This window comes from Onychostoma macrolepis, chromosome 09, assembly GCF_012432095.1.
Source record: "Onychostoma macrolepis isolate SWU-2019 chromosome 09, ASM1243209v1, whole genome shotgun sequence".
NCBI classification, from domain to species: domain Eukaryota; kingdom Metazoa; phylum Chordata; class Actinopteri; order Cypriniformes; family Cyprinidae; genus Onychostoma; species Onychostoma macrolepis.
The window spans coordinates 36148940-36175914 of NC_081163.1; the positions used below are offsets into that span (position 1 = coordinate 36148940).

At 37.1% G+C, this 26975-nt stretch overlaps 1 protein-coding gene across 2 annotated transcripts in view; it reads right to left on the bottom strand.

Annotated features, from left to right (window-relative positions):
* igsf3 (immunoglobulin superfamily, member 3) overlaps positions 1–14735 on the bottom strand; it is a 171090-nt gene extending 156355 nt beyond the window's left edge. For both annotated transcript variants that reach the window (XR_009272768.1, XM_058786543.1), the window contains exon 1: positions 13676–14735. Coding sequence is in view for 1 of the 2 variants with exons in the window: in XM_058786543.1 (XP_058642526.1) it covers positions 13676–13715 (40 nt within the window). In the remaining variant the exon portion in view is untranslated. The remainder of the gene's footprint in view (positions 1–13675) is intronic.
* Between the last annotated feature and the right edge of the window lie 12240 nt (positions 14736–26975).

The window sequence follows — 26975 nt, forward strand, 5'->3', positions numbered from 1 at the left end:
ATGCCTAGTTTTGTCTGCTTTTTAAATTGCGCATCGTGTCTTGCGTTGGGTTAAATAGACTAGTTGTTTTGTCAGCCCACCGACTAGCCTATTCAGAAAATATGTAGTTTAGCTCATCCCTAATAGGCACATATGTAAGTGCACGACACTTGTGAAGAAAGCATCCTGCATTAGGCACTGAAGTCTACATTAGCGTGTGCTTTTTAAAATGCTGATGCATTAGCCAATGTGAGGCAAAAAAGCACTTATAAGGCCAACACAGACAAGCCAGTCATTAGGATTGAGCAAGCCCCTTCCTCCTTAATGGATGTATCACACAAACAGAAGAGTAAAGGCTATTCTGTGGCCCGTCCCTGTAATTGGCAACAATTTAGCCCTCCACAGCCACTCCATCTTTCATTTCAAAAGGAAGCCTGCTGCTGCACACAATAGGTGAGAGAGCTGACCTCTGTTTAACACGGATTCATTTCTTTCAAGAGACGAGTACGCTATGAACCTATAGTTACCCATTCAGAGTATTTTCAGTGCTGAAGCAAAAGCATCGACCCTGAAGATAAGACAGTTCATGGATTTTGCAGTTAGCTGTTTATTGTAGCTCTACGAAGCTATTTTCCCTTTGTTGGGCCGAGGTGGTTCTCGTCTGGACTCTGGGCCAGGTCTTAGATGAATCAGTGCTTGTGCTGCCTTTATGGACACACAAACGATATGAACTGAACAATATCCTTGGGACACGGAAACAGGTGGTGCTGGATACTACGGTCCACTACACACTGCATGTGTACAAGGACAGGACACCTGACGCTCAACATGACTCAAAATTACAACGGTCCTAAATATACTTAAAAGGTCTGGGCCTGATTCAAAACATGTGCGTGACTGCGCAAGCGATTCCTTTCACGCAGATGCAAACTGTTACATTTGATGGATACTTAAAACACATAAGAAGCTGGAGTCAGGGGCAAAGGTCCAGCGCATAGGCAATACCATATATCAGTCGAATCCTGATTTATGGTACACGGTCCTGAGCGAGCCAGTGCTTACTAGGTCTGCATGATTAATCAATCTTATCTTTGCTCGAATGTGCATTTGGGAGTACTTGAGAAAAAAAAAAAAAAAAGAGCTCCTTCCTTTTTGTGTCAAAAAAGTTGATTTTGATGTAATGTTTACAATTTATATTCTTATGATATTGTATTGGTATTATTTTGTATGGTATGTTTATTATATTTCATGTTTATGTATATATTTTATATTTATTATATTTTTATGATATTGTATTTTCCTAACTTTCCAGTGATATAATTAGATTATTATTTTTTTAATTATAGTAGTAATAATAAGAATATTAACAATAATTATTTTATGATTATTATTATTTTTTTTATTTTTTTTTATAAATCACACAATTCTGGCCACTGTGCAGCCTTATATAAACAAGCACAGCTAACTTGGATTTTTTATTTATTTATTTATTTTATCTATATTAAATTGGAATAGCAATTTAAAATGCATTTAAAAGCGCACACACAATTAGATTTTTCCCCAAATTGTGCAACCCCACTATATATACACAGGTTTTTCTTTTTTTGTGTGTGTGTGTGTGTGTGTGTGTGTTTTTTTTTACCTTAAATGTATTATTGTCACATCTACCATTTCAGATAAATCCAAAATGTCATGTAAAAATGAATTACTTAAATAAATAAATAACAAATAAACTGTGGTTGGCCATTTACAGACTGAATCTTCCAAGTGGTTCTTGGCCAGAGTAAGATACAAAGGCAGTCCAGAATTAATATGCCGAAAGTCAAAAGTCTGGTTGGAAAGACTAGCTTCACTATAACGCACAACATACATGCAATCACAGCCAATCAGTGCTCTCTCTTTCCTCTCCGGCAGGAACATACAGGCCACACAACCATCTGCTGCTCTGCTCAGCACTGTTCTCTCCATTAATAATCTATGAACCCATCTAACACTTTGCTTTTACTGTGCAACACAAAGGTGAGACAGAGGCTGACGTCTACACATCTCATACACACATTTTAAATATTCATTGTGCCCATTTATGTTAAGACTTCACAGAGGATGACACATGCAGATGTGTATGTGGAATACAAACACACTGATTACACACACCAACATGCCAGATCCACATCTTTAGCGCTGATTTTACTTACTAAAACACTGTGACAACCAGTAACAGACATTTCAATAAATTCTAGCTGCATGGCTTTCCTCTTAGTTCATTACTAGTATATTTTAAAGAATTTTTAAATATAATAATGAATTATCATCAACATAATTTATTATATTATTTAATAGAATAATTTATATTATTATTAAATATATTTTTCTATTTCTATTGACAGTTTTTTGGGGTTTTTTTTAGATTTATACTAAGAATTTTCTTTTTCACAGTACTAGCTCTTTATTCATTAAAATATAAAGCTGCCTTGCACATTTTAGGATGGGGTCCCCCTCAAAGGGATCATCATATTTGGGGGATTTTGGTAACAAAAGTGATGAGAAATCCTGGTTTCGATTTAAAACAAAGCCCAGATCCAGACCCCTGCTCAAGCACAATTAAAAGTAACCAAGAAGTTGGTATATAAGAGTAGAAAAAAAGTAAGAAAAACCTTATCCAGACTAGTACACCGTACCTTTAGGTCCAAAAGAAAAGAAAAAAAATCTTGTGATGCATCTCATACCAGAGTTGAGTCATGAGCCGCCCAATGTTGTTTATATACTCTATGCTATGGAGACCACTCTAATTACCAAAACAAGAAACAAAACACATAGACCTTTCCAAAAACTATTTCTTGCATCATAGTATAAGAGAGTGCAGAAGATAAATGGGGGAGGCATATTTCGCAATACAATAGGGATACTTCCCTCAGCTTTCACTTAATCCTGAGGCAGAGGAAGCAGTGAATGTCATTAGAACCACAGGCAGAGGAAGTGGCCAACAGATTCAAATTGTCAGCAGTGATTCATGCTGCATACTTTAAATGTAGCTATAGCGTTTATTGATCTGGCTAGTTCATTTACTAGTTAATTTCAATCTAGATCAATATTAATCTAATTTTACTGTATCATCAGAAAGGGAGAAGAGGCAACAAAACAACTCCTCAATTTCTCTTCATCTTAAAGTGAGTCTCTACATTGTATTCAGTAATCAGATAAATATTTAGTCCAAGTTGCCCTTTATTAGCATGTCAGATCATGTTTCATTCTTCCAGCAGGAGAGCATAAAGGGGTCTCGAGGAGCCTTAAAGTGCCCCCTATTATGGTTAATGAAAGATTCACATTTTTGGTTAAAAAACACTTTCATTGTCTTATAATATGCATTTATTTTTACCTTACTTGCTCAACGACTCCCAAACGATTCGTTTAACGATTCATTTTTCCAAACCCCTCCTTTGTGTGACGCTAATCTGCGGTGATTGGTCGATTGGTCTCATTTGATCTCGCCTGTAATGCCTGATAAAGCAGTGTTTGTGAGCGCGGTGCTGCTTTGTGTACAGCGTAACCGGGAAAACATTGTTAACGCTCCGAAAGCACCACCTAGTGGTAAAGAATGAATTTGCATTTTCATTCAGATCAAAGCGAAAAGACCAACAAGTGGGCGGCAATATGCTAATGTTTCATGTTGACATCAACATGAAACGGCTTGGGATTCGTTTTAAAAACGACTCGTTTCAGTGATTCAGAGTCGACTCTTTCTTTTGAGAGACGATAACTTTATACACTGTGCACTTTCAGATTTAAAACTTTGCAGGATGTTTTCATTCACTTAGAGCCGTGTTACACACTGCTGAAAGATCATCTTCAAAAATCCATAATAGGGGCACTTTAAATTACGTGTGCCACAAACAGATAAATGACCCCAAATTTATGACCGATGCTGCACTACTTCAGAAGTAACCTCACCTGGAGTCTTTCACAGAGCAAAAAAAGAGCAAGTTAAAAATGGGTGAAACAGAGGTGTTCGAGTGTGTAGCGAAAGCAAACAGGACTGTGTTAGGCCCCATTTCCACCTGGTATTGCAATACGTTTTAGAAGATCCAATCACAAGTAATCAGTGCTAAATACAGGTGGAAACGGTGTCTAAAGTGTTTTCAGATTGAATCACTGAAACCACATGGGTATGCAGTCAAAGACACAAGCGATCACATCACATTTGTAGTGGAAATACTACAGTCCTGAATGCTTCCCTGCCTGAAGTAAAGCTCTGCCTACTCGCTGCCCACACATGATCATTCTTAGACATGTTGAGAGAAGGTGCATCAAACTATGCCATTGCAGAATTATACCAAAAAACACATATTGCAGTTGAAACTGCAGCTGCCCTTTTCACTCACTTTCTTTTCCACACGACATGGGTTCATATATTCAATAGAATTCACATTCCTTACTCAGTGCCCCTGCGAAGGTGATGTAGAGTGACAAAACAAGAGGGGAGTATCTTGACAAAATCCAAACACAAGTGGTCACAGAAAATGCATTTTGAAATGCTAAAAAAGGGATAGTTCACCCAATAATTAAAATTCTGTCATTAATTACTTGCGTCGAAATCTGACACAGAAAAGACGAAATTGTTGAATTAAGTCATTATTTTTGCTTTCTTTGCACACAAAAAAAACATTCTTGTAGTTTCATGAAATTAAGGTTCAACCACTGATGTCACATGGACTATTTTAATGACGTCCTAACTACATTTTTAGGTCTTGAACGTGTCAGTTGCGTTGCTGTCAGAAAGCTCTCGGATTTCACCAAAAATATCTTCATTTGTATTCCAAAGATGAACGAAGGTATTAAGGGTTTTGTAGAACATGAGAGTGAGTAGCTAATTAATGACAGAATTTTAATTTTTGTGTGAATTATCACTTTAAATGCCGATGTATGTCAACTGACCACTTGTGATCGGATCACTAAAAACACATCTTAATACCAGGTGTGAAGAAACCCCTAAAGTATACTCAATTTAGGATATGATTTATCCAAGTAGAACATGTTTTGGATCTTTGGGAATGGTGATTAAACAATTACAGCCCGAAATATATAAATGTATCGCCCCCTTTAAAATCTTCGGGAAATGATGGTTTAGAATGCAGTTCAGTCTAGTTGAAGCAAGTAGCCCCAGCAGGAAAGCTGCCCAAGACCAAAAAAAAAAATGTTCTCCAGGAATGTCCTACTTACGGTCAATCGCTCAGAACAGTACAATCTTTGTGTCTTCTCTGGACCCCATCTTATCACACCATCTATTCAATCAACCCCCACCCATAGACTGACCCGCCTTCCCACTGTCCCTCGAGTGCCCTTGTGAATTATTCATGAGTGGGTTGCAGACACCCCACTCCACCGTTCCATCCATCAGTTCCATGGACATGCTAAAATATTTAGTGTTTGTGACCAGTCGACTCTGTTGCGCTCCAACATCCCACCGGGATAGCCACTCACGCCTGTTAAGTGTCTAGTCTAGCCACCCACAGACCCCCAAACTGTCTCGCTTCTCTGGAGCACTTCTCCCTCCCTACCCTCTTTCCATTGCTCCCTTTGTTTGTATGGACACACTTTAAAGCACTAAATCATTATAAGTCAACTAATGACTGGTTCTTGTCAAAGACAACCCAATGGAACCTCAAACTAAAATAAACTTGAGTGTCTTGAGTGAATGACAGCTTTTAGCTTTTAACTCAAAATCTCCATCTCCATGTTTGTGCACACAGCACAACATTAGAAAGAAAGCTAATTAACAATTAATTAGTCTCTTCTGACTAGCTTCTGTAGCAATTGTCAGTCACGTTCTGTCTTTGGATGGCAGTGTGTCCTAAAAGAAAAGTGGAAGCCTTTATCCTCTAATCCCTCATTCCTTCTCCACCATTTTTGCCCGTCCACTCGCTCCTTTGTTCTAAAGAAAAACAATCAGACAGCAGGCATCTGACCAGAGTTAATGAAGCCCTGCCAACACACTGCTCCTGATTGACTGCTTTATTCTGTCGTTTTAAGCGCGATCACTCAGATTCCTTGGGTTTGCTAAAACAGTAATGGCAGTGTCTCTCAATAGAGTCAGGCTTTCGTCTACTTCCAAAAGCAGTTTTCAGGCATGACAGATGCTAATTTTTAGGGTTGGCTCGTTCACTGGTGTTCAGGACCTTCCCCAGAGGGACGTCTGGACTATTGTTAGTGCCTGGTATTAGGGGCATACAGGAACTCTAGATAAGTTAACATGACAAAAGTCAACAAACTTGGGCTAGGTTTCTTTCAGAATCCCTAACCCAAAACTTTGCACCTTGCACAGTCATACAAACTGTCCTGACTCAAAACTGCTACCTCTTTTCTAACCTACTGTGCATATATGTTTTTCCAGTTGTGGAGTCTCAGACAGGACAGGAGCAAAACCCTTCCCGTCGGTTTCTACTGAAAACTTCTGAATGTAATTCCAACTAGAGCTCCCAAGCTATATCCACCAGACTCAACCTGTTCTGGCTCAGATTGCTATATCTTTTCTGAGTACTTGAACTCACCAGAGACTCTCAAACCAGAGCAAAATCCTATAGGTTTTCATTGAAAAGTTCTGACTGAAAGCTCCAAGAGGAATTACAAGCTATTGTATGTCAAGCTCTCAAACAGAAGCAAAACCCTGTTTTGTTCCACTGAAAACTACTGACTTTAAATCCTTCTACAAATCTCAAGCTATGTCCACTAAACTCTGCACAGTCCTTTAGCCTGTTCTGTGTCAGATTACTATGCCTCTTCTATAAGTGATATAAATCATATAGAGCTACAATGACAGATCTGAATATTAATGATAATGAACTCAACCTACTATTGTCAAAAAATTCAAAACAGGATTTTAGAAACTTTCTTAAATGTTCACATTTTAGGAAGCGTTACTACAGAAGATATAAATGTTGTTAAATATAGTAAATTATCTAAATGCCTTGTGTGGGTAGGTGGAAGTGTTTCTGCAGGGGTGTGGGTGTTTGCTGTGTATGGGGGTCATTGCAATTGTGTGTGTGCTCAGCTGTTGGGGGGAGGAGAAGATCTCTTCAAGAGAAATTCAAAGTGACTGCAACACTAAAAAGCTACTTGAATGAGGTCCAACATGCAGAAAAGCGCCTCAGTTTCTTGGTCAGATCTTGAGAGGGGGTCTGTTTTCCTGTAAGTGTGGAAGAGCCAGAGGCAGGTACCAGGCACGGATCAGAGCCAACTACGGAGATCTTGTATAATAGCCAAGGGGGCAGAAATGAGCTTACTAACCCCCAACCCCCTGCTGCATGTTTCCATTTTGTTTAGATCTAATCTGAGCCACTTCAGGCAAGCGCATACCTACCTGCACGAACAAACACACAGAGAAGGAACCAAAAATAAACTACAAAGAACCTGAGAGGACACACACAAACACTGGTGATTCAAGTGCAACACAGCTTAAGCTGATAAAGTCTCACAGCAGTAGACCTGATAAAGACGAACAATTGGAAAGCGACACACCCTCACTAAATGCCTTCTTGACCTTTTACTCATGATTGTACAACCAGCTTCCAGTACACCAAGGGATAGAAAGTATACTATAAAGCTGTGGCTTATTTTTGGACAGTTTACTGAATTTGACAATATAAAGCAGAAACTTCAGTCAATTCTCATACATTTTTAATCCAGAACTTTGAGTTGAACATTAAAATGTTGATATGGGGAGTTCATCCAGGACATGTTGTCTTTTAAGACAACATTTTAGGAGAATTTGAAGAGAATCAAGATAAAATCAAATAAATGCTAGCTTTTAAGTTTAAATGTATGCACATATATTTGAACGCTACAAATTCTAAAATCTATGCAGGGTTAGCGGAGGTAATGCAGACTAGGATATGTCATAGACATTTTCATAGAAAACCAGATCAATAACCATTTTTTTTTTCTGTAGAATGGAACAGAGACAACTTCAAACACCAAAAAGCCCAAAACTGAAGACCAATTTAAAAAAAAAATCACAATTTTTATATGCAATCTCACCTAAATAGAAGAAAATAGCAGGTGCAAATTAAATTTAACATCTGAAAGAGTAGACTACGCTAATTCAAATTCCTTATCTGTAACTCAAAAACTATACTTTCTGAAAAGTAATTGCTTTTTTAAGTATATATACAGATCTTCACCACAGTAATAATCCCCTGAAGCGTGGCAAATGAACAGTATGCCATGAATGTATAAACACGTGTAGCGCTGGCCTCATCTCAAGGCAGTCCTGAACATACACGGGACGTATCAGACAGATGACAAATAGGGCCCAGCTAGACGCTCGTAGCCAAATATTCACGGATCAGCATTCTGGAGCAACGGGTCATTCGGGAGTCAGGCAACTGAGAGCCCCCGACTACAGCAGCATTCTCAGGGTTTTGAAGGACAATCACGTTCTACAACAGAGTGAAACGACTGACTGAAAAGCCATGGCGAGATACCAAAGTGTTGTGTGGGAGGCGTAAATAGGCTCCTCGGATGTTCCTATGAACACACTGTGTATCTGTGCAATGTGTGTCTGTGTCTGTTCTACAAGAATCTTACACGTCGCTGGGACTCTTAACCCCATTGTGTTGAAGTTGAACACTGGGTGTAAACAGCGCTGATGGCTGGTAGAGCGCTAACATGGCAGGAATGACCACTATAGTTTTGGTCCTACCTCCTCTAACCGAAGCCACCATTGTAATATAATTGTATTTATTATAAGTTAGTACGTATAAATAAATTACCATTGTTTCCCACTTCAAACACAACTTCACCACAGCAGTGATGGGTTTGATGGCCACATTTTCTGGAACACCACACCCAAAACGCCTCTTCTACTTGACATCACTGAAATGGGTGTCCTGAGAAATGACACCTGTCTTTGTGACAGCCGTAGGCTATGTGGCCAGTCAGAAACGCTGTCTGTAAATCATTTCGCTGACATGGACAATGGGGGTTTTTGAGAAAGCCATGTTTCCTTCACAACCTTTGACGTTGAATCTACGCTGCATAAATCCACAGCATTTTGGTTTTTACCAGAATTGGAATCATGTTTGCACAAGCAGTGTAGTCTGATTCAACATATGAGCCATTTCTTTCAATGAATCGATCAAAATGACTCACCCATGGTTTGAATCTAAGGCAATGGTTCTCAAATTGGGGTGCAGCAAACATTCAAAAGGGGCTGCAGGATGACTTAACAGTATTTAATTATTAATATATTAAAATACTTTTTAAATCAAGATGCTTAAAATACATCAAACCAGAACGTGTGCTGATATCATACTCACAATCACAAAATGAATCATGGTTAATTGACTTTAAATCAATTCTTGTAGTTTCTGTTAATTAATAAAAAGTCTGAAAACAAGCAGCTTTGTCATAATTATAGAAGCAATGCTGGAAATAAATTAGCCTGTCTGAGGGCAGCCTTTGAATATTGTGTTGGATAACAGAGAAAAACATTGAGAAACACTGGTCTTGCCTGAATGAACTCACTCGCTTACCGAACGTACGTTAGCATAACATTATCAACTTAAGGGTAGACTATCTGATTCCTAATTAGAAATAGGAGAAAATCTGTTTAAAAGTGAATTTCCTCTTAATTACAAAATGTGTTTATCTATGACATTTTCATAAGCAAAGCTAATTAAAAATTTGACCATTTTATGACCATTTTGCCTTTGCTTAGCAAGCTATCAGTTAGGCCTATTAGCCTATTCGTCAGCATAGCTTACTGGTTAAGAAAAGCTCGAGCCAGAATAAATATATCAATAATGTGCTAAGGTTTTTAACAGACCAAGCATAGATCGGATAGCGCTGCAGGGGGGTCTTGCATGACAATGTTAGCAAAGCATGTTAGCAAAACACAGTTAGTCTAAAATTGCTTACAGCACCTTTAAATTCCTCTGTATTTCTAATAAAACCAAAATCCACTCAGTGAGGCTTTATTAAGCCCAGCCTGAGTGTCAGGAAATGAGAGCATTGTTTTTTTGTGAACTCCATGCAGGGAAGCTAAGCTCGGCTAATGTGCTCGAGTCAGTGGGAGGCTAATAAAGGCTTCAGACAAACACCTTGAATAATCTCTCTCCAGCACTCACTTTTTCCATTCTGTCGTTCTCTTTATGATAGCTTCCTCTATGGTGTTCAAACAGCTGCATTAAAATGGATGAAAAGTAGTTAAAATTAGCATACTATGAGGCTAGTGCGTTTCTCAAAAGGGATAACATTGCTTATGGGGACACTTTTTGCATAAACAAACACTGCGATCAGGCAAACACAGTAAATCACAGTATCTAGCACACACACACTAGCCTTATCTCCAGACCACAATACCACAAGTGTAACATCTTGATAAGCATGAACATTACATAAACTATAGCATATAGAGATTGTGATAAAATTGGTCTATCGATGATAATCTATTTTACTTGATATGGATTCATCTAAACGGCATTAAACACAACAGAAATAAGCAAAAGACAACTGCAAAGTTGTCAGTCTGTGTGTGATTGATGGTGTGGTTTCATCCTTACACAAACTGTAAATTAACGGTTATATTTTCATTTGTAATGTTTCAATGTAATCATTTAAATCTGTTTCATTAGACACCATTTTTGATAAGTTTGTATTAAACCATAAAACTCAGAATGGGGTCCCAAATTAAAAGTTAGTCTACTCTATGGAGTTTAACTGTGACCAAACAGGTTATTTTTCCCTTCGTTCTCAACAAACATGTGGAAACATTTCCTTCCGCATTAATGGTAATGAATATCAAGCTAAATATCGCTAGTGTGATCATATTTTTGGCCATATCGCCTAGCCCTACACCACATGGTCCTATAAATAAAAGTATTTCCCACGAGTGAGGAAAGCTAATTATGAATAGAACAGTGACACTACTATAAAAAAAAATAAAAAAGCTTTTTACGGTTGTGTTTACCGGTTTGTGGGCCTATTAACTTTGTGTGAGCGAAGAAGGTTTTTATGGCCTCTCCTGCTGTTTTGCGAGCAGTTTTAGAGAATAACACAAAAAACGAGGGGTAGGAAGATGTTCACTCAGAATGAAGATAAGAAATTAAATATTTTCTGCTCTGTATTTCCACTCAAATACAGCTCACCTGCTGATGTGAATATGAAAATGAGCTGTTCATGCATTTCCTCAAAAACCCTCGAGTTCCCCTGCGTTCAAACCCACAGTGTTTTGAAGATCTTCTTTACTGAAATATGATCATTTGCATGTAATTAATAGAACCTCAACGCTAAAGGAGCGGTATGAGCCTCTATCAAAGGTGATCTAGGGAACTGGTTTGCTATAGTAACGCAAAAGGCCAAAAATGGTACAAATTAACCGTACTTCTCACACTCATTTGATCAAATCATTCTGCTGAGAGCAAACGTAAAAGCACGTAACCACACTAATTCCATTTTTTTTTTTTTTTACATCAAAAATGATAAGAAAGCCAACAGTAGCCAAAGCTCCATTCTCACCCAGGCCCCTCCCTGCAGAACTAACATGCCTCTTGTCCAGGATGGTACAGCCATCTGTTGTTTGCTAGGAGGTAGAGAGTTTGTGTGAATGAGTATGACGGTATTTGCTTGTGTGATGAGGAAAAGAAAGGAGACAAAAGCGAATGGGGGGTATGAGTAGAATATGTAAATGTACACATTAATGATTTTCTGTGACTGGCACTCGCGAGTGTGCACTGACAGCAGCTTAAAAAGTGTTTTGCATGAGGAAAAGAGTGTCGATTAATGAAATAACAGCCTGTTCCATTCCGTCTCCACTTATCTACATGGATATGGGGATATAGTCTGTGGGGGGGTAGGATAATCCAACGGGAGTCCGAGCTCAATGTCATATTAACCTAGTTCATTGGCAAAACATGCTTTCTCACAACACAAACACAGCTCCAGTTGTCCAGCAGTTTTTGAGTGCAGTGTTATCATCAACAGAGATACATTAAGATCATAAACTGTGATCACACACATCTGTTTGGAGAACGTCTGTGTGACTAATACACTGTGCTTTTTAACCCAATGACACACTACAGCCTCACACAGGTGAGTCTGAATCCAGGTGTGTGTGACATCTGGCTTGTAAGGACAAGGTGTGTTTCAGTGTTATAAACTTGTAATGACACAGACTTATCTTTGCCCTCGAGCAGTAGGTCAAGATTTAAAACTGTTGATAGAAGGCTTAAAGCTGCACTAGATAAGTTTTTGTGCAGGCCTGCATTTAGCCGTTATTCATCACAATCTGTATTTTTATTGTTTTATATTGCCATTGTTATTATTAATACCAGTCATGTTAATTGCACTTTCAAATTCTCTTGGGAGGTTCATATTTATGAGTTGGGAAGTCATAATAATTACAAGGTCATGCGAGTTCAAATCACCCTGGTCAGAGACAGACAGCGATGTAGGCTACCTTTTCTACAGAAAAATACAGCGAGGTTTTTAACTGTACTTCTACATAATGATAAATACAGAATGTGCATCCGGTGTGTTTTTGCATTTTTTTTTGTTTTTGTGTTTATATTCAATTTATGCAAGTGCTATAAACTGTTATTCTATATAACAATTCATCCCCGTTCTTCTCATAAATACAATCTTTTCCGAATCTACAGAAATTTCATAACACAGCTGATCATGTGACGTCAACATAGTGGCACCCATAAGAGGGCAACCTGCTCCATGTCAATAAAATCAGATTTTTCCTGAAGACTGACAAGCCTCAAGTCTTTAATGCTATTTCTCAAAAGCGTTGTTAATTTCTTTGCATTTAAACACTTCTAATTAGCCCAATTTTTTATTTTTTTTTTAAACTGGGTGCACCTTTAGGAGTGAAATTGTGTGTAGTGTCTTCAAATCAATCAATGCGTTCCAGTGTTTACTTGATTTAATGTCCCCCATAAAGGAACATTAATCTCCAGCTGGGCTTTCTAAACCAACATTAGACCCAAACCAAACCCCACTCATCTGACCAGAGCTGTTGAGACCCAGCTGCCTCGTGTTTGTCAAAGTGTGAAAAAAAACAAGGATGACAAGTCAGAGCATGCTGTTGGGTCAATCAACTCATCCATGTTAAACAAGTAAATAGATTTATAATCAACTGACATCTCACATCCAATCCATGCTCATACAGAATCTACCTTTTCATTACAACGGGGTGTAAAAACACCACATAAGTATATACAATAACCTAGATTATTTGGCTACATGTTTGTAATACATATATGGTATGTAGCCAAAATGACAGCTTTAAGATGTTTTAAGGAATACACAGAATCGCATAAGAAACCTTTTCAACATCTAACAACACGACCTGAGATAACTTTAAATATCCTTCATCAATTTACCATCACTGCTTAGACAACTTAATCACTGGACCACATCAAAAACTACTTCATATTATTCCAGTATGTACTTTCACAGCTTCATAACTTGGGTCACAAGCATCCACAGACATGGAAACGTCTCGATGAGAAAAAAAAAAAAATCGAGCATCTCCAGATTATTAACGTGCAGCCTACGCGACAATGTATCTCTCAAATACCAGGAGCATTAATCAAAAACGACACAAAACTGCAACAAGTTCATGGAATGAATTAAAAGGGCATCTCCGGGGGTAATTAAACAGGGGGGTCGCAAAATGATGAAATATGTAACTTACCCAAAACCGCAAAGGCAATAATAAGCCATTTGATATCCATAGTTCTCCTGTTTCAGCACCGCCGATTAAGTCCAGATATTGCAGGGGGGGGAAATGCAAATGTGGTTATAAATTCCTAATCGCCACTCAGACCTTCAGAAATGAGTCCGGATGGAGTTCTGAACGCGTACACCTGTTCGGACCGCGTCAAAGTGCGTGTACCGACTCCACAACGACTCAATCTCTCCCGAGTCTAACGCGTGTGGCGCGGCTATCCGGCCCCCGAACAACAGCCGTGTTTGTTAAGAGACGCGCGTGCGAGTGAATAAAGCCTTTGGATGCTTTCCTCCGATAAATTACATCCGCCGTTCACGAATGAATCCGATATAGTGAGTTGAACGCTGGGATGGACCCGAGCTCTCCGGTTCCCAGCAGCGCGAGCAGCCCACGCGTGGAGGAGGAGGAGTGAGACCAGCTCGTCCAGTTCGCGTCAAACAACCGGCTTGCTGTGGTCGTGCATAAACTTGTGGAAGCTCTGATATATGAGCAGATGTGGTGCCCTGTCCGTTCTCCGTGAAGAGCGATACGGTGATGCTGCCGCTCCCGCGATCACCTTCAGCTCTTCTCTATTGTCACAAAGAGGCGGCCCAGCCCATCTCTTACTTTCAGTCATGGGCTGCTGCCTGAGGACAGCAGATGGGGGAATCCTACCAGTTGTGTCCCAGTCAAATAAATCTGCTTTAGTCAGTTTTGCATGGCTAAATCACTTTTTATCAGTTGGCACTAGCGACGGCGCAGTTTACGCGCTATTAAAAGCGCAAACGCCGTTTGCTTTGATACAATTCGAGACGATGCTTATCACTGGGAATCGCAATTTAACTGTGCGTTTTCGTTTTAACCATTGCCTACTCGAGTTCATTTACAGTCTGTAAACGGTGCACGCTTGGGCTCTTTCAGCGTGTTATGAAATCGCACGCTTCGTTGATTTCTCGCCACTGGTTTAAAAGTCAGAGAGAAGCGTGTTCTTCATGTTATTGTGTTGTTTAAATACGCCGCCGCATGTGAAAGTTCTAATTATGGGAATTTGAAATTTGATTTCCTGCTGTCCTGCGTTTGCACTTTCAAACTATAGCTCCTCCCACCTACCGGTGCATAACTCCGCCCTCTTGGCGTAATGCCATACTAAACCACCAGGTAACAGCTGCCCCCTAGTTTTGAAACCAGTGCCTAAAGAATAAAAAGTATTATGGGGACATATGTGACCCTGGAGCACAAAACCAGTCTTAAGTCTATTTGTAGCAATAGCCAACAATTAATCGTATGTGCCGAAATTATCGATTTTTCTTTTATGCCAAAAATCATTGGGATATTAAGGCAAGATCATGTTCCATGAAGATATTTAGTAAATTTCCTACTGAAAATATATCAAAACTTAATTTTTGATTAGTAATATGCATTGCTAAGAACTTCATTTCGACAACTTTAAAGGCGATTTAATCAATATTTCGATTTATTTATTTATTTTATTTTTTTGCACCCTCAGATTCCAGATTTTCAAATAGTTGTATCTCGGCCAAATATTGTCCGATCCTAACAAACCATACATCAATGGAAAGATTATTCAGCTTTCAGATGATGTATAAATCTCAATTTCAAAAAATGTAACCTTATGACTGGTTTTGTGCACTAGGGTCACATTTATGTTTGTTCACGTTCTGTATAATGTTTCAAAAGATTTCTATTACAAATAAATTCTGTTCTTTTGAATTTTAATCTTTTGAAAGAATCCTGAAAAAAAAAGTTTAAACATGAATGTTGATAGCCTAAAAATAAGGAATGTTTCTTAAGCAGCAAATCAGCATATTAGAATGATTTCTGAAGAATCATGTGACACTGAAGACTGGAGTAATGATGCTGAAAATACAGCTGCGTCACAGGAACGAATTACATTTTAAAATACATTTTTAATTCTCACCCCTGACTTTTGAACAATAGTGTATCTGCTACAAATTTGTTTAGAAATCTCTTATTATCACTAAAGTGTGTCAATTAATGTAAAGTATGTAAAATATCAATATTTATGTAAAATATTAAACTACCTTTAATCTAATACCAGACTGAATTGTACCAACAGCTGAAAACATGGACGTATTCAGATTTGTGCATAAATTTATTGTATTTCCCAGCCATTTCATATTAAGTAAAATTGTAAAAGCAAGTACAATTGAAAACTACATTAATATGATTGCATATTGGAAAAGTATAACCCTCCTCATCTGAGCCATAATATAAAAATGAAATAAATAAGTGAACATTAGGAAGTTTTATATTAAATTAGCTGTTCACGCAGATGATATCAGTTGTGTCATTTAATATCCATTGACATGGTCACAAATCAAATTATAAGCCAGATGTGAAATGAAATAAGGTTTTTTGCCTCTCACCTTGTTTTTGACCTGTAACTGTGTTATGTTTTTAATACTGGAGAGCGGTGCTCATGTATAATTTGACTCCTGCTCATAATTGGTTAAACTGATGGTTTTACAACTCAGTGTCTCGTGTAAAATTATTGTCTTGATATGTAAGTCAGAGAACAGTCAGAGACGGATCTCATGTGATAAAGGCTGGGGTCTGATCATCCGTCAGTCACGGGTGAATGTGGAGGAGTATAGTGTGTTCCAGCCTGTAAGGACAATCACTCCATTGTTATTGCTGCATGTACTGTACAGTACAATACTAGTCTGTTTTTAATTGGGAGTTGTTGTACCATCACAGTGCATGGAACAAAAAGCATATTCGAGTCAATCAAAAGAAAGACAATCTAATGAGGGAACAAGCCATGTGCAATATCATCATATTGTTCACTGTAATGAACCACTCAGTTATTCTGTGTTGTTTTTGTTAGTGAAAACTGTGGGCATAATATCTTCGCTCTGACATTTAGACAGTTTTTCCCCATTATTAAAAATGGTTTTAATCGCACTTTATTATTTTTCCACTTTTTGGAACAGAACATTGGTTTAGAAGCACAAATAATCAGGAAGTTTGAACAACTTAATTCCATCACTGTGAGGAAGCGGTTCTTCCTGCTCCAGGCGCCACCATCATGCCCCCAAGCAATGCACTTAACGTCTGCATCTGCAAAGATGAGGCTTTACAAAATCAATTCAAACCCAATCACACTTATAGGTCAGAGATAAGATTGCTGTCAGTCATTTGTTATACAAAGAGAGATGGCTAAGTGTTTTATAATAGAGTAAGTGATAAAAAATGATAAACATGCCAATGTTTCGTTACAATAATTTCATTATGAACAGCTTGTCCAGAACTTCTTTAATATACATATGTTTGTGTGTGATTTTTTTAATCAATATGGCAGCACGGCTCAAAAACTGAAAACATTTTAAAATTAGGAATAAAATCTGATAAAAAATGTCATTGTAAATTGTGCCTCTTTAGCTCTTTAGTTTTATCATTTCTATAAATGCAATAATGAGCATTGTAATGCCTCTGAAAAGATGAGTGGTGTCTTTTAACTGCAAGGTGGAGTGATTATACACTATTCTTTAGCATTGATGCTTCCATAAAGAACTTTTAACATCCATAAAACCTTTCCATTTTACAAATGTGACCCTGGACCACAAAACCAGTCTTAAGTGTCAATTTTTCGAAATTGGGATTTATACATCATCTGAAAGCTGAAAGCTTTCCATTGATGTATGGTTTGTTGGACAATATTTGTCTGAGATACAGCTATTTGAAAATCTGGAATCTGAGGGTGCAAAAAAATCTAAATATTGAGAAAATCACCTTTAAAGTTGTTCAAATGAAGTTCTTAGCAATGCATATTACTAATCAAAAACGACGTTTTGATATATTTACAGTAGGAAATTTACAAAATATCTTCATGGAACATGATCTTTACTTAATGTCCTAATGTTTTTGGCATAAAAGAAAAATGGATAATTTTGACCCATACAATGTATTGTTGGCTATTGCTACAAATATACCCCAGCGACTTAAGACTGCTTTTGTGCTCCAAGACTGGTTCTTTAAATTGGAAAGCAAAAAAAATGTTCTTCAAATTAAAAATATTCTTTAGACTAAGAAAAATAAAATGAAAGTTTCTTTGGGGAACCATTTTGAAACCTTTATTTGTAAGAGAGTACCAGCCATAATTCTCATTCATATATCCAACAGGTCCATCTCCTGTTACTTTTCTGGTAGTATTTGGCTGGTCATGTGATCTCGACCCACATGACCACTGGACACTGGAGTTTTAATCATATTTTTCAGAACAAAACTAAGCCTTTAAATGGTATCTGCTATGTTTCGGCAGTTATCTGAATGTTTAACAGCTGTGTACATATTTGTTCAATTCTGCACAGCATCACCAGCGCTCGGCCCATTAAACCAGAAACCTACAGACTCTTTTCAATGACAGATATTAGCTTATATTACCTTCCTTATGAAAGCAGATCGTCTGCTTAAATTCATTCATTCCCAAACCTCATATGTAAAATGCACAAGTGAGGCATCTGCTTAATAGTTTTGAGTCCCATAATGAGGAAAGGAAAAAATGGTTTCATGGTCAGTTTTTAAAGCTTTATGACGACTTCAAGGAGCAACTTAACACTGTGTTGTTGCCTCAGGGAGATAGATTTGCTTAGGCTTTTCATCTGACGTTTGCATATTTTGCAGCACATTCAAAAAGTAAATAAATCATTCATTTCCTCCATTTGCCGTGTCTCTGGGGCTCTTTTGGGAGCTCATAAGGGATACTGAGCTAAAATATGAGAGCAGTTTTTCTCTTCCCCTTCATCTCTTCCAGTGTGTACAAACACACACACACATTAATAGTGCTAAACAAAACACACACACATGTGAATACAAAATTGCTTACTATCTAATCACTACAACCAGGTAGAATAAGTTCAAGAATTATAAAAGATGTCTACAAGCAAAACCACTTCTCAGCTAGGGCGCACTTTTACATCAATTTTAAATCAAACACTGGGATTAAAGGAACATTTCACCAAAAAAAAAAACATTTGCTGAAATTTAGCATTACATCAGTTACTCTGCCGTCAGAGTCCATTAAAACATCATAATAATGACTCCAGTCCATCAATCAACATCTTGTGAAATGAAAAGCATGTTTGTAATAAACAAATCCATCATTTGTGTGTTACACAAAATACAATGTGGTCAGTACAAACCGTCCTTTTTACATGTTTAATGTAGTTTGGGTTTTCAAGGATGAGTGAATGTCATGCTGGCACCTGCTTAATTTGGCATGCATATCTATATGTTTACTTATTCTTTTATTCATGCTGTCAGATTAATAATCTATTTCCTTATATGGCTGAATTTTATTATTTAAATGTGTTTGCTGTCTGTGATCCCACCAGTTGAAAACCACTAGTCTAAGAACATGACATAGTGTGAAAAAAAAAAGAAAAAAGAAAAGAAACCACACGAAGCAATTTGTGAGTCAAAGTAAAAAATATTCCATGAAAATTGTGCAAATTCAACATTTATTTTAGCTGATGTTTAGCACAGGCTCCTCTTGCAAATAGAAAAGCTTGTATTTTGAAGCATCAGTAATGAAGTGCCTGATGCATACCCAAAATAACACTGGGGAGAAGCGTTGAGAGCTGAACTGAAACAGTGAACCATCATCATCACAGTAATTAAAGTGCAAGGGGAGGTAATGCGCTGCATTGGTTGGATGCTCTCTTTTTAGCAGATTGTATCAAAAACAATTTTGGGACAATAATTACGTCTGAAGCAATCTTAAGTAATTATTTAGCTATTTTGGGTGGGAGAGAATCAAATCTTTTCATATTTTTGTATACAATACCAACCACCTTGGGTCGTTTTCACTCTCTCATATGCCTTATGTGACAACAACTATGAGCAGCACAAACATGCGGTCTGGCTGGAAGTACCAATTCCAGACCGATTGAGAAACGCTACGAAGCAAGACGTCTATCGGAGAGAGGAAGAGATGGAATACAAAAGAATGATTGAATATTTCATTATATTGTGTTAACTTTACTCATGTCTGATGCGGAGACTATTTGAATAAAACATGACATCCAGTGCAAAAAAGGCTTTGGTGAGGGAATAACTCTTCAGAGATGAAAAGCTCGTATTAATGAGCTGTAAGAATGAGAAAATATGCTTTTTGTTATTTTTTTCTCCTCTCCTTTTCTGATATGAGCAGCGCCGACAACAGAATGGCAAGGTCAATAGGACCTGACAGTGTAATATCTCTTATAACCAAAATTAGAGTTTAATGAAACAGGATATGAGAACATTCTGACATGACGATGTGATTGTCATTGGAGAGGCAATTCTTCCTCATCTCCGGCCTGGATGAGGCTTTCACACAGACTGTCCAGGCTGTATGATGGCTGAAGATACAACCTGGAGAGCGAGAAATCACTCTTTATTACAAGTCCTGAAGGAGCTGATGTGTAAATGGATGTAACAAAGCGGCGTATGACAGCTTGTGAAGACCCGGGGAGATTCTGACAGGATAAACCCGACGCACCGCCTCAGATGTCCAACAAAACTGTCTTCATTTTGATGATGTTCCCAGGAACTACAGTGAATCATTATGGGAACCAAAGAGAGATAAATGAGAAAAACTAGATGTCATTTTTCACAGAGACTTGGCTTTCGTCACAATTATGACAAATAATAGATATTTCTGTCAGACGGAGAATGATGTACATTTCCATTAACAAGTGTACAGTAGAATGGTTTTGCCTGCAAGTACTCGTGTACCCTGACTTTAGGGTATAACAAGACAAAGTTAATATACCATTTCATTAGTACACAGGGATGTCAAACTGCTACATTTTTCTCTGAATCAATTATTCATCAGAGAGACTTTTAATGTGAAGTATTAATATAAAATGACTCTTTCCTATGCTCGTTCCTCTTTTGCTGTTTTTTCAAATAACTCACTCATATAGATGTTCACACAAGCTGCTAATAGTATATTTCCTAACCTGATCTCACAAGAAAACTATTTTATAAGGTGGCTATTTAGTATTAATTTGCATGATGTGATCTTTAAAAAAGCATGATGGTCCACCCATAAAATTAAACATCTTTAAACAAATTGTATGAAGTACAAATGAGAGTATACATATGAATTAGCCGTTAATATGTCAATTCATGCTAGGATTTTTCCACCCCAAAAATATGGCATCCTCTAGAGGCTGTTATTTCTGAACGATGACTTACAGTATTTATTAAAGCAAACAAACAAAAACGAAACCGTTCCGTGCTTTGAAGTGCTTTGTGAATGGTGAATGTTAATGAGTCCAGGATAAGTGCAATCCAGGAAGATTCATTCCCCAATAACAAGTCCTTTCTAATGCACTCTTTTATTCTCATGACAGCAGGGTCATCAGACACGGTCTTTATTCTTTCCATTTATTACATCTTTCCCAGACTCGCTCTGTAATAAAGGTGATCATTGTGATGAGCTGCTCTACAACTTCATAATCATTACATTAACGGAGAAGGTTGGCAGATGTGTGGGTTCTTTAACAGGCTCACACAACCTATTCAGGTGCATGCATCAGATGTGCTAGGGAAAGTTTTGTGCAAAAAGGGTCCTCCAAATGTTTGGATAATAGTAGCATAAATTCATTTTGTCAAGACTTTGCATTGACTACATAAATGGTGGAAACATGTTTAATTTAAATAAATAATAGCAATAATAATAATGAATTTAGAATAAAGGTAAATAGAGCTTTTTAAAACTGTTCTAATTGGTCCACTGTGTACTAACCTTATTATTTGGCAATCAGTCAGTAAAACACAGAATGTATATTGCCTTTCTTTAAAGTAATAGTTTGTTGTTGGTATTACCAAGAACCTTTAACAGCCGTGGAACCTTTCCATTTTCACAAAAGGTTTTTGTAGCAGAAAGTCATTCTTTGCACTAAAATTCACACAATACTGTTATTTTAAGAACCTTTTGCTCAAAGGTTCTTTGCAAAACCAAACCAATGTTATTTTTATGGCATCATTGTTGCTGGTGCTTAAATGCACTTACACCAACAATATATTCCAATATTATTTCAAACCTAATGATTCAAAAACTTTACACTAATGTTTCCAAACTTACTAAGGAAACTGGTTTCAGACCGACTTCCAAGACACTTCAATGTCACATCTAGTGATTAAGAACAAAGATGAGATTTTTAGGAAACAAATCACATATTTATTGACAATCATAACATGGAAATATATTTTAGGCAGATGCTAAACAGATGCTGCCTTTTTGGGACCTTACTTGTCCCCATCTCTATAAAGCTCACCCCTATACACTGTACCCTAACCCTAACCATATCAAACCCACTACTCAGTAAAAGTGTTTTTGAAGGTCCAGGAAGGGAACCACAGTTTTGAGTATGGTAAAAATATGAGTTTTTTACGGATCCAATTCGATCAAAGTGAGGACACCACTTCCAGTTTCATTAAATAACCATTAAACACTTGATTCCCACTATTAAATATTAAAGTGCAGTATTTGGCACTTTTTTCCACTTTTTTTTTTTTATTTAAAAATCATCCCTGAGCTGAGAGGCCATGAGCAAAGGGAAAAGAATGAGACTGAAAAAGGTGAATTCGAACGACTGTCCATACTCTCCACTACTGCAATTTGGTTTAATTTGTAATTTAGTCTGGCTTAAACAGAAAATGGTGGGTGGAGTTAGTGTAAATAGCTTTTGCCAACAAGATGCCTATTTGCACTTAGTGTAAATAGATACTCTGTAAATGTAAAAAAAAGAAAATGGGCGTTTAATTCTTTAAAGTGTTCCACCCGACAGCATTTTTATACTTTCCACCAACAGTATCTGGTACACAGGATTGTGTGATGTAATAGACAGGAAAGGATACATCAGTGCTTTACTTTAAACTTTGAATTTGGATGTGCCTTAATGCCTCCCTACCTCTGTATACTTCCTGCGAAGGCAGGTTTCAGAAACAGCCTCCGACTTCTAAAGAGGATCTTCATCACCACACAAGTGGGCTGTAGGAAGAGAATGGAGGAGATAACTCACTTTACATCTCTAAACTATCCGTCAGCAAACAAAAACACATTACAGCTCAAAGCTTAAATGAATTTGTGACTCATTTTAGTTGACACATTCAGCATTTTTGTCCACATCCCAGCTGTAGCCACGTGTATTTTCAACATTGTCATTATCATCATCATCATCATCATTAACAGTTCAGCTGCTACCATCTCTTTTTTCCTGTTGGGTTCACGTTGTCCTCCAGAAGTCGCTGCTATGAATTGTTTGCTCTCATCAAGCAGGGTTTGATGATGAGGGGTCCAGCTGCACACCGAGCCCACCTGTTCTGAGCACAACACCAATCACTCCTCACCCGACGATCTCGGGCAGCTGGAGCGGCCACAGCCTCCGTGCTGATGAACACATTGAAATGTAATCACTCCCGCTGCACACTGTAAAAAAATAAGTGTAATTTGAACAAAAAATTTGTAAAAATGCTACAGAAAAAAAACTATAACACTGTAAAAAAAATTCTGTAAAATTTACGTAAAAAAATGGCAGCTGTGGTTGCTGGAATTCTACCGTAACAAATACTGTAGCAACATTTTAGGTTTTAACTTAAATTTACAGTTAAATACTGTAATTTCATTAACTGATATAATGTTAATATGCCAACCTATTGAAGTACTGAAATCTGTTTTGTACCTTTGTAATGCACTGATAACCACCAAATGCAGGTGGTGATGAGAAAGTCACATGATGAACCGAAGCCCATCACAAGCAGCTTTTAAATAATATATATATATATATATATATATATAAGGTGCACAGTGTCATTCACACAAACACTAAACACCATCATGGTGAGACTCATTAAACTGAATTATGCAATAAACATTAATTTAACAACATTAGATGTAACATACAACCCTAATAAACATAACTGATAAGAAGAAACTAAGAAGAAACATAGTTATTTCAAAGAAAAAACGTCCAATTTGAAATGCAACGCAGGGAATTGTGGGAACATCAATTTACAGTTTATTTACCTGTAAATTTTACATTCTTTTTCACTTCCAAAAACAGTATTTCGCCATAAAATTGTCTGAAATGTCTATTACAGTTTTTCACCATATATATTAGGGGAACTTACCGTTAACCATTTAACAGGTTTTTACTGTAGCATTTTCACAGTTTTTTACCGTTAAAATCCACAGTCCTTTTTTACAGTGTAGGTTAACTGTAAGTTCCCATACTATATACAGGGAAAAACTGTAAAACATCTAACCAGACATTTCATGTAATTTTACAGTAAAATGCTGTTAATTGTACAGTTTTTAGAAGTAAAAAAAAACAAAAAAACAAAAACTAATCAATGTATAATTTAGTCAAAAACTGTAAACTGATATTCCCAGAATTCCCTGCATGACACTCCACATTTGAAAGTGTTTTCTTTAAATAATCATGTTTTTTAATAGTTTTGTTATCAGTTATGTACATTTGTGCTTTATGTTACATCTTCTGTTGTTTAATGAAAGTTGATTGCATTATTTAAGAATCATGTGTGTTTGCATGAATGGCACCTTCTATATATCAGTATATACTTCTGCTTGTGGTGAAGCTACTTTTGATGAGCTTTGATTCTTCAAGTGGATTTCTCTTTTATCGCCTGCACTATTATGGTGGTTGTCAGTATGTTAAAAGTTCAAAACAGATTTTAATAGCAGTGTGTGTTGTTGAATTTACTGGTTTACATTGAAATTTTCTTGTTCGCAAATTACAGTTTTATACTGTAAATTTTACAGTTTGTTGTGTGTGTGTGTTTACACAGCTGCCAAAATAATTTTGTAAAAACTACAGATTTTTTTTTACAGTGCATGCCTGATGCTGTACGTTTCACAGCAGTGACATGAGCTCTATTGAGCAACAGTGAGTTATGTAATTGTTTTTTTCGAGCTTGAGAGGGTGTGAAAACAGTGGGCTGGTTTGGGACACACAGTGGAGGTGAAGTGGTGGAGGAGGAAACAGAGAAGGATGAAAAGCAGAGTGCTGAGCGGGGAGAAAGGAAGGGTTGAGTGCTGATGATTAATGTGTTATACTGAGCAAAATTCACTGGAAAGAATAATTCACCTCTTTTATTTTTTACTCACCCTCATGTTGTTTCAAACCCGTATGCAGTTATTTTTCAATGGAACCTAAAAGGAAAACATTACGAACATTAGGAGGCATTTACACAGCACAGTTTTCAACTTAAACTGATAATTTTTCATGGGATTTGGCCAAAAAACAAACACAACACAACTATGGCATTTTGGGAGCCTAAAAATGCAAAGTTTTAAAAAATAGATTTCAAAGTGCAAGTTTTTGAAAACAAAAACATTGTCTTCATGTATACTACAAAAATGCAAATTTGTGGAAGCGGTGATGTCATGCAGATGAGTATTACGTGTTTAATCTGTAGGTATGTGCAAAAAAAATAATAATAATCAATAGGTATGTGCATAGGCATGTAGTGTTTTTTTTTTGACATGGCCAACTACTGGCGTGGCATGAATAATACAATGTTTTTAGTCATATTCATGGATCCGCGTGAACGGGGATCATTTTGACAACCTTTCATCTGTACGCAAAACTTTTCAGAACTGCAAAGTAAAAAACATTACCATTGTTGTTAGTAAATGTACCCTTAAAGGGATAGCTCACCCAAAAAGGGAAATTTCCCAATGATTTACTCACCCTCAAGCCATCCTAGATGTATATGACTTTCTTCTTCGAGACAAATCCAATCGGAGTTATATTAAAAAAATGTACTTGCACTTCCAAACTTTATAATGGCAGTGAATGGGGTTTAAGATAAAGTTAGGTGGATGAAGTCCAATAAAAATGCATAAATCCATCATAAAATCTGCTCCACATGGCTCTGGGGGGTTAGCTATAGCCTTCTGAAGAAAATCGATACATTTTTTTTTTTTGTAAGAAAAATATCCATATTAAAAACTTAAACCGTAATATAAATCTTAATCTCTAGCTTCCATCAACTCACATTCATGAGAGAGTAAGCTGCGGTGAGAATATGCTAGTCTCGCGAGAACTAAGTTTTGTTTACAGCAAAGGAAAACCAGTCTCCTCTTGGTTTATATGGAAATCCTCTGACATTTTTCTACACAAAGCCTTGTTTAGTGACCGGTGTTTTGTTTTGCTTTCTCCACTGCGTTGCTGTGTTTGTCACTTCTGGATTCGCCACAGCATTCGACCCGATCTCATGAAATAAAAAATAAACCTCAACAACGAACAAACTCAAAATGTAGGTGTCATTGTGATTGCAAATTTGGGTAAGCATGTTCTAGTATGACATATGTTTATTCTAAGGGGGATTTTTACTGTTGTGTTTATGTTGGTTATGTTTTTGCATCAATGCATGTTGGTTTTGTAGTTAAAGTGATAGAATACTTATTAGCTGGATTTCTGAATCGGAAAGCATATGCTTGGAGCACTTAAAAATGTAAACACGAAAGCTAGCATGTTTGAAATTGAGTTTTTATTTACCATGCACTTGTGTGGACTTTCAGTGGATGGGCTTTCTTTGTTGTCTGAATATAAATCAAAATAAATTTTACAATACACAATTTACAGTATACACATTTTGACTTAAAGGTCTGTCCAGACCAGTCCATGTTGAAATGCTTTTCTTATGTTAGAAGTGATGAACTCTGTGACTGTTTAAAATGATTTTAGTTTTCCTTGCATTCATTTGTAATCTGGCAATGTCAAATTAATGTTATGTCAATGCTGAAATTAAATGTGAATTAAATTAAAACATTAAATGTGTTTTTCTTGTTAAAGGTTCAGGTGAAACACCAGGAAGAAGAATCCAGCACTGGATGGTCAGCCTTGAGGAGCACATCATTTGTGAGGGCATCCAGCTGGCTTTTCTGTCTGGGCTCGCAGCTGATTTTTCTACTTACAACAATTTCAATCTTCAATGTCAAGCTGAAGACGCATGCATGTTGGAATTTATTCAAAGGTTAGATACTTGGATGCATACATTCAATTCACTTCACATTTTATTTCTATATAACTTTTTACAATACATATATTTTTAAAGCAGCTATACAGAAAATGTATGTTTCATTGAAACATTTGGCCCTAATAAACAGGGAATCTAGCATCAAATAGAGAAATTTGCTATCAAATATTTGAGCCCCAGTGAGCAGTAGGTGAATGTCAAGGAAATAAAATGTCTATCGGTGGTGAGGTGTTGGTGGAAACCTTGA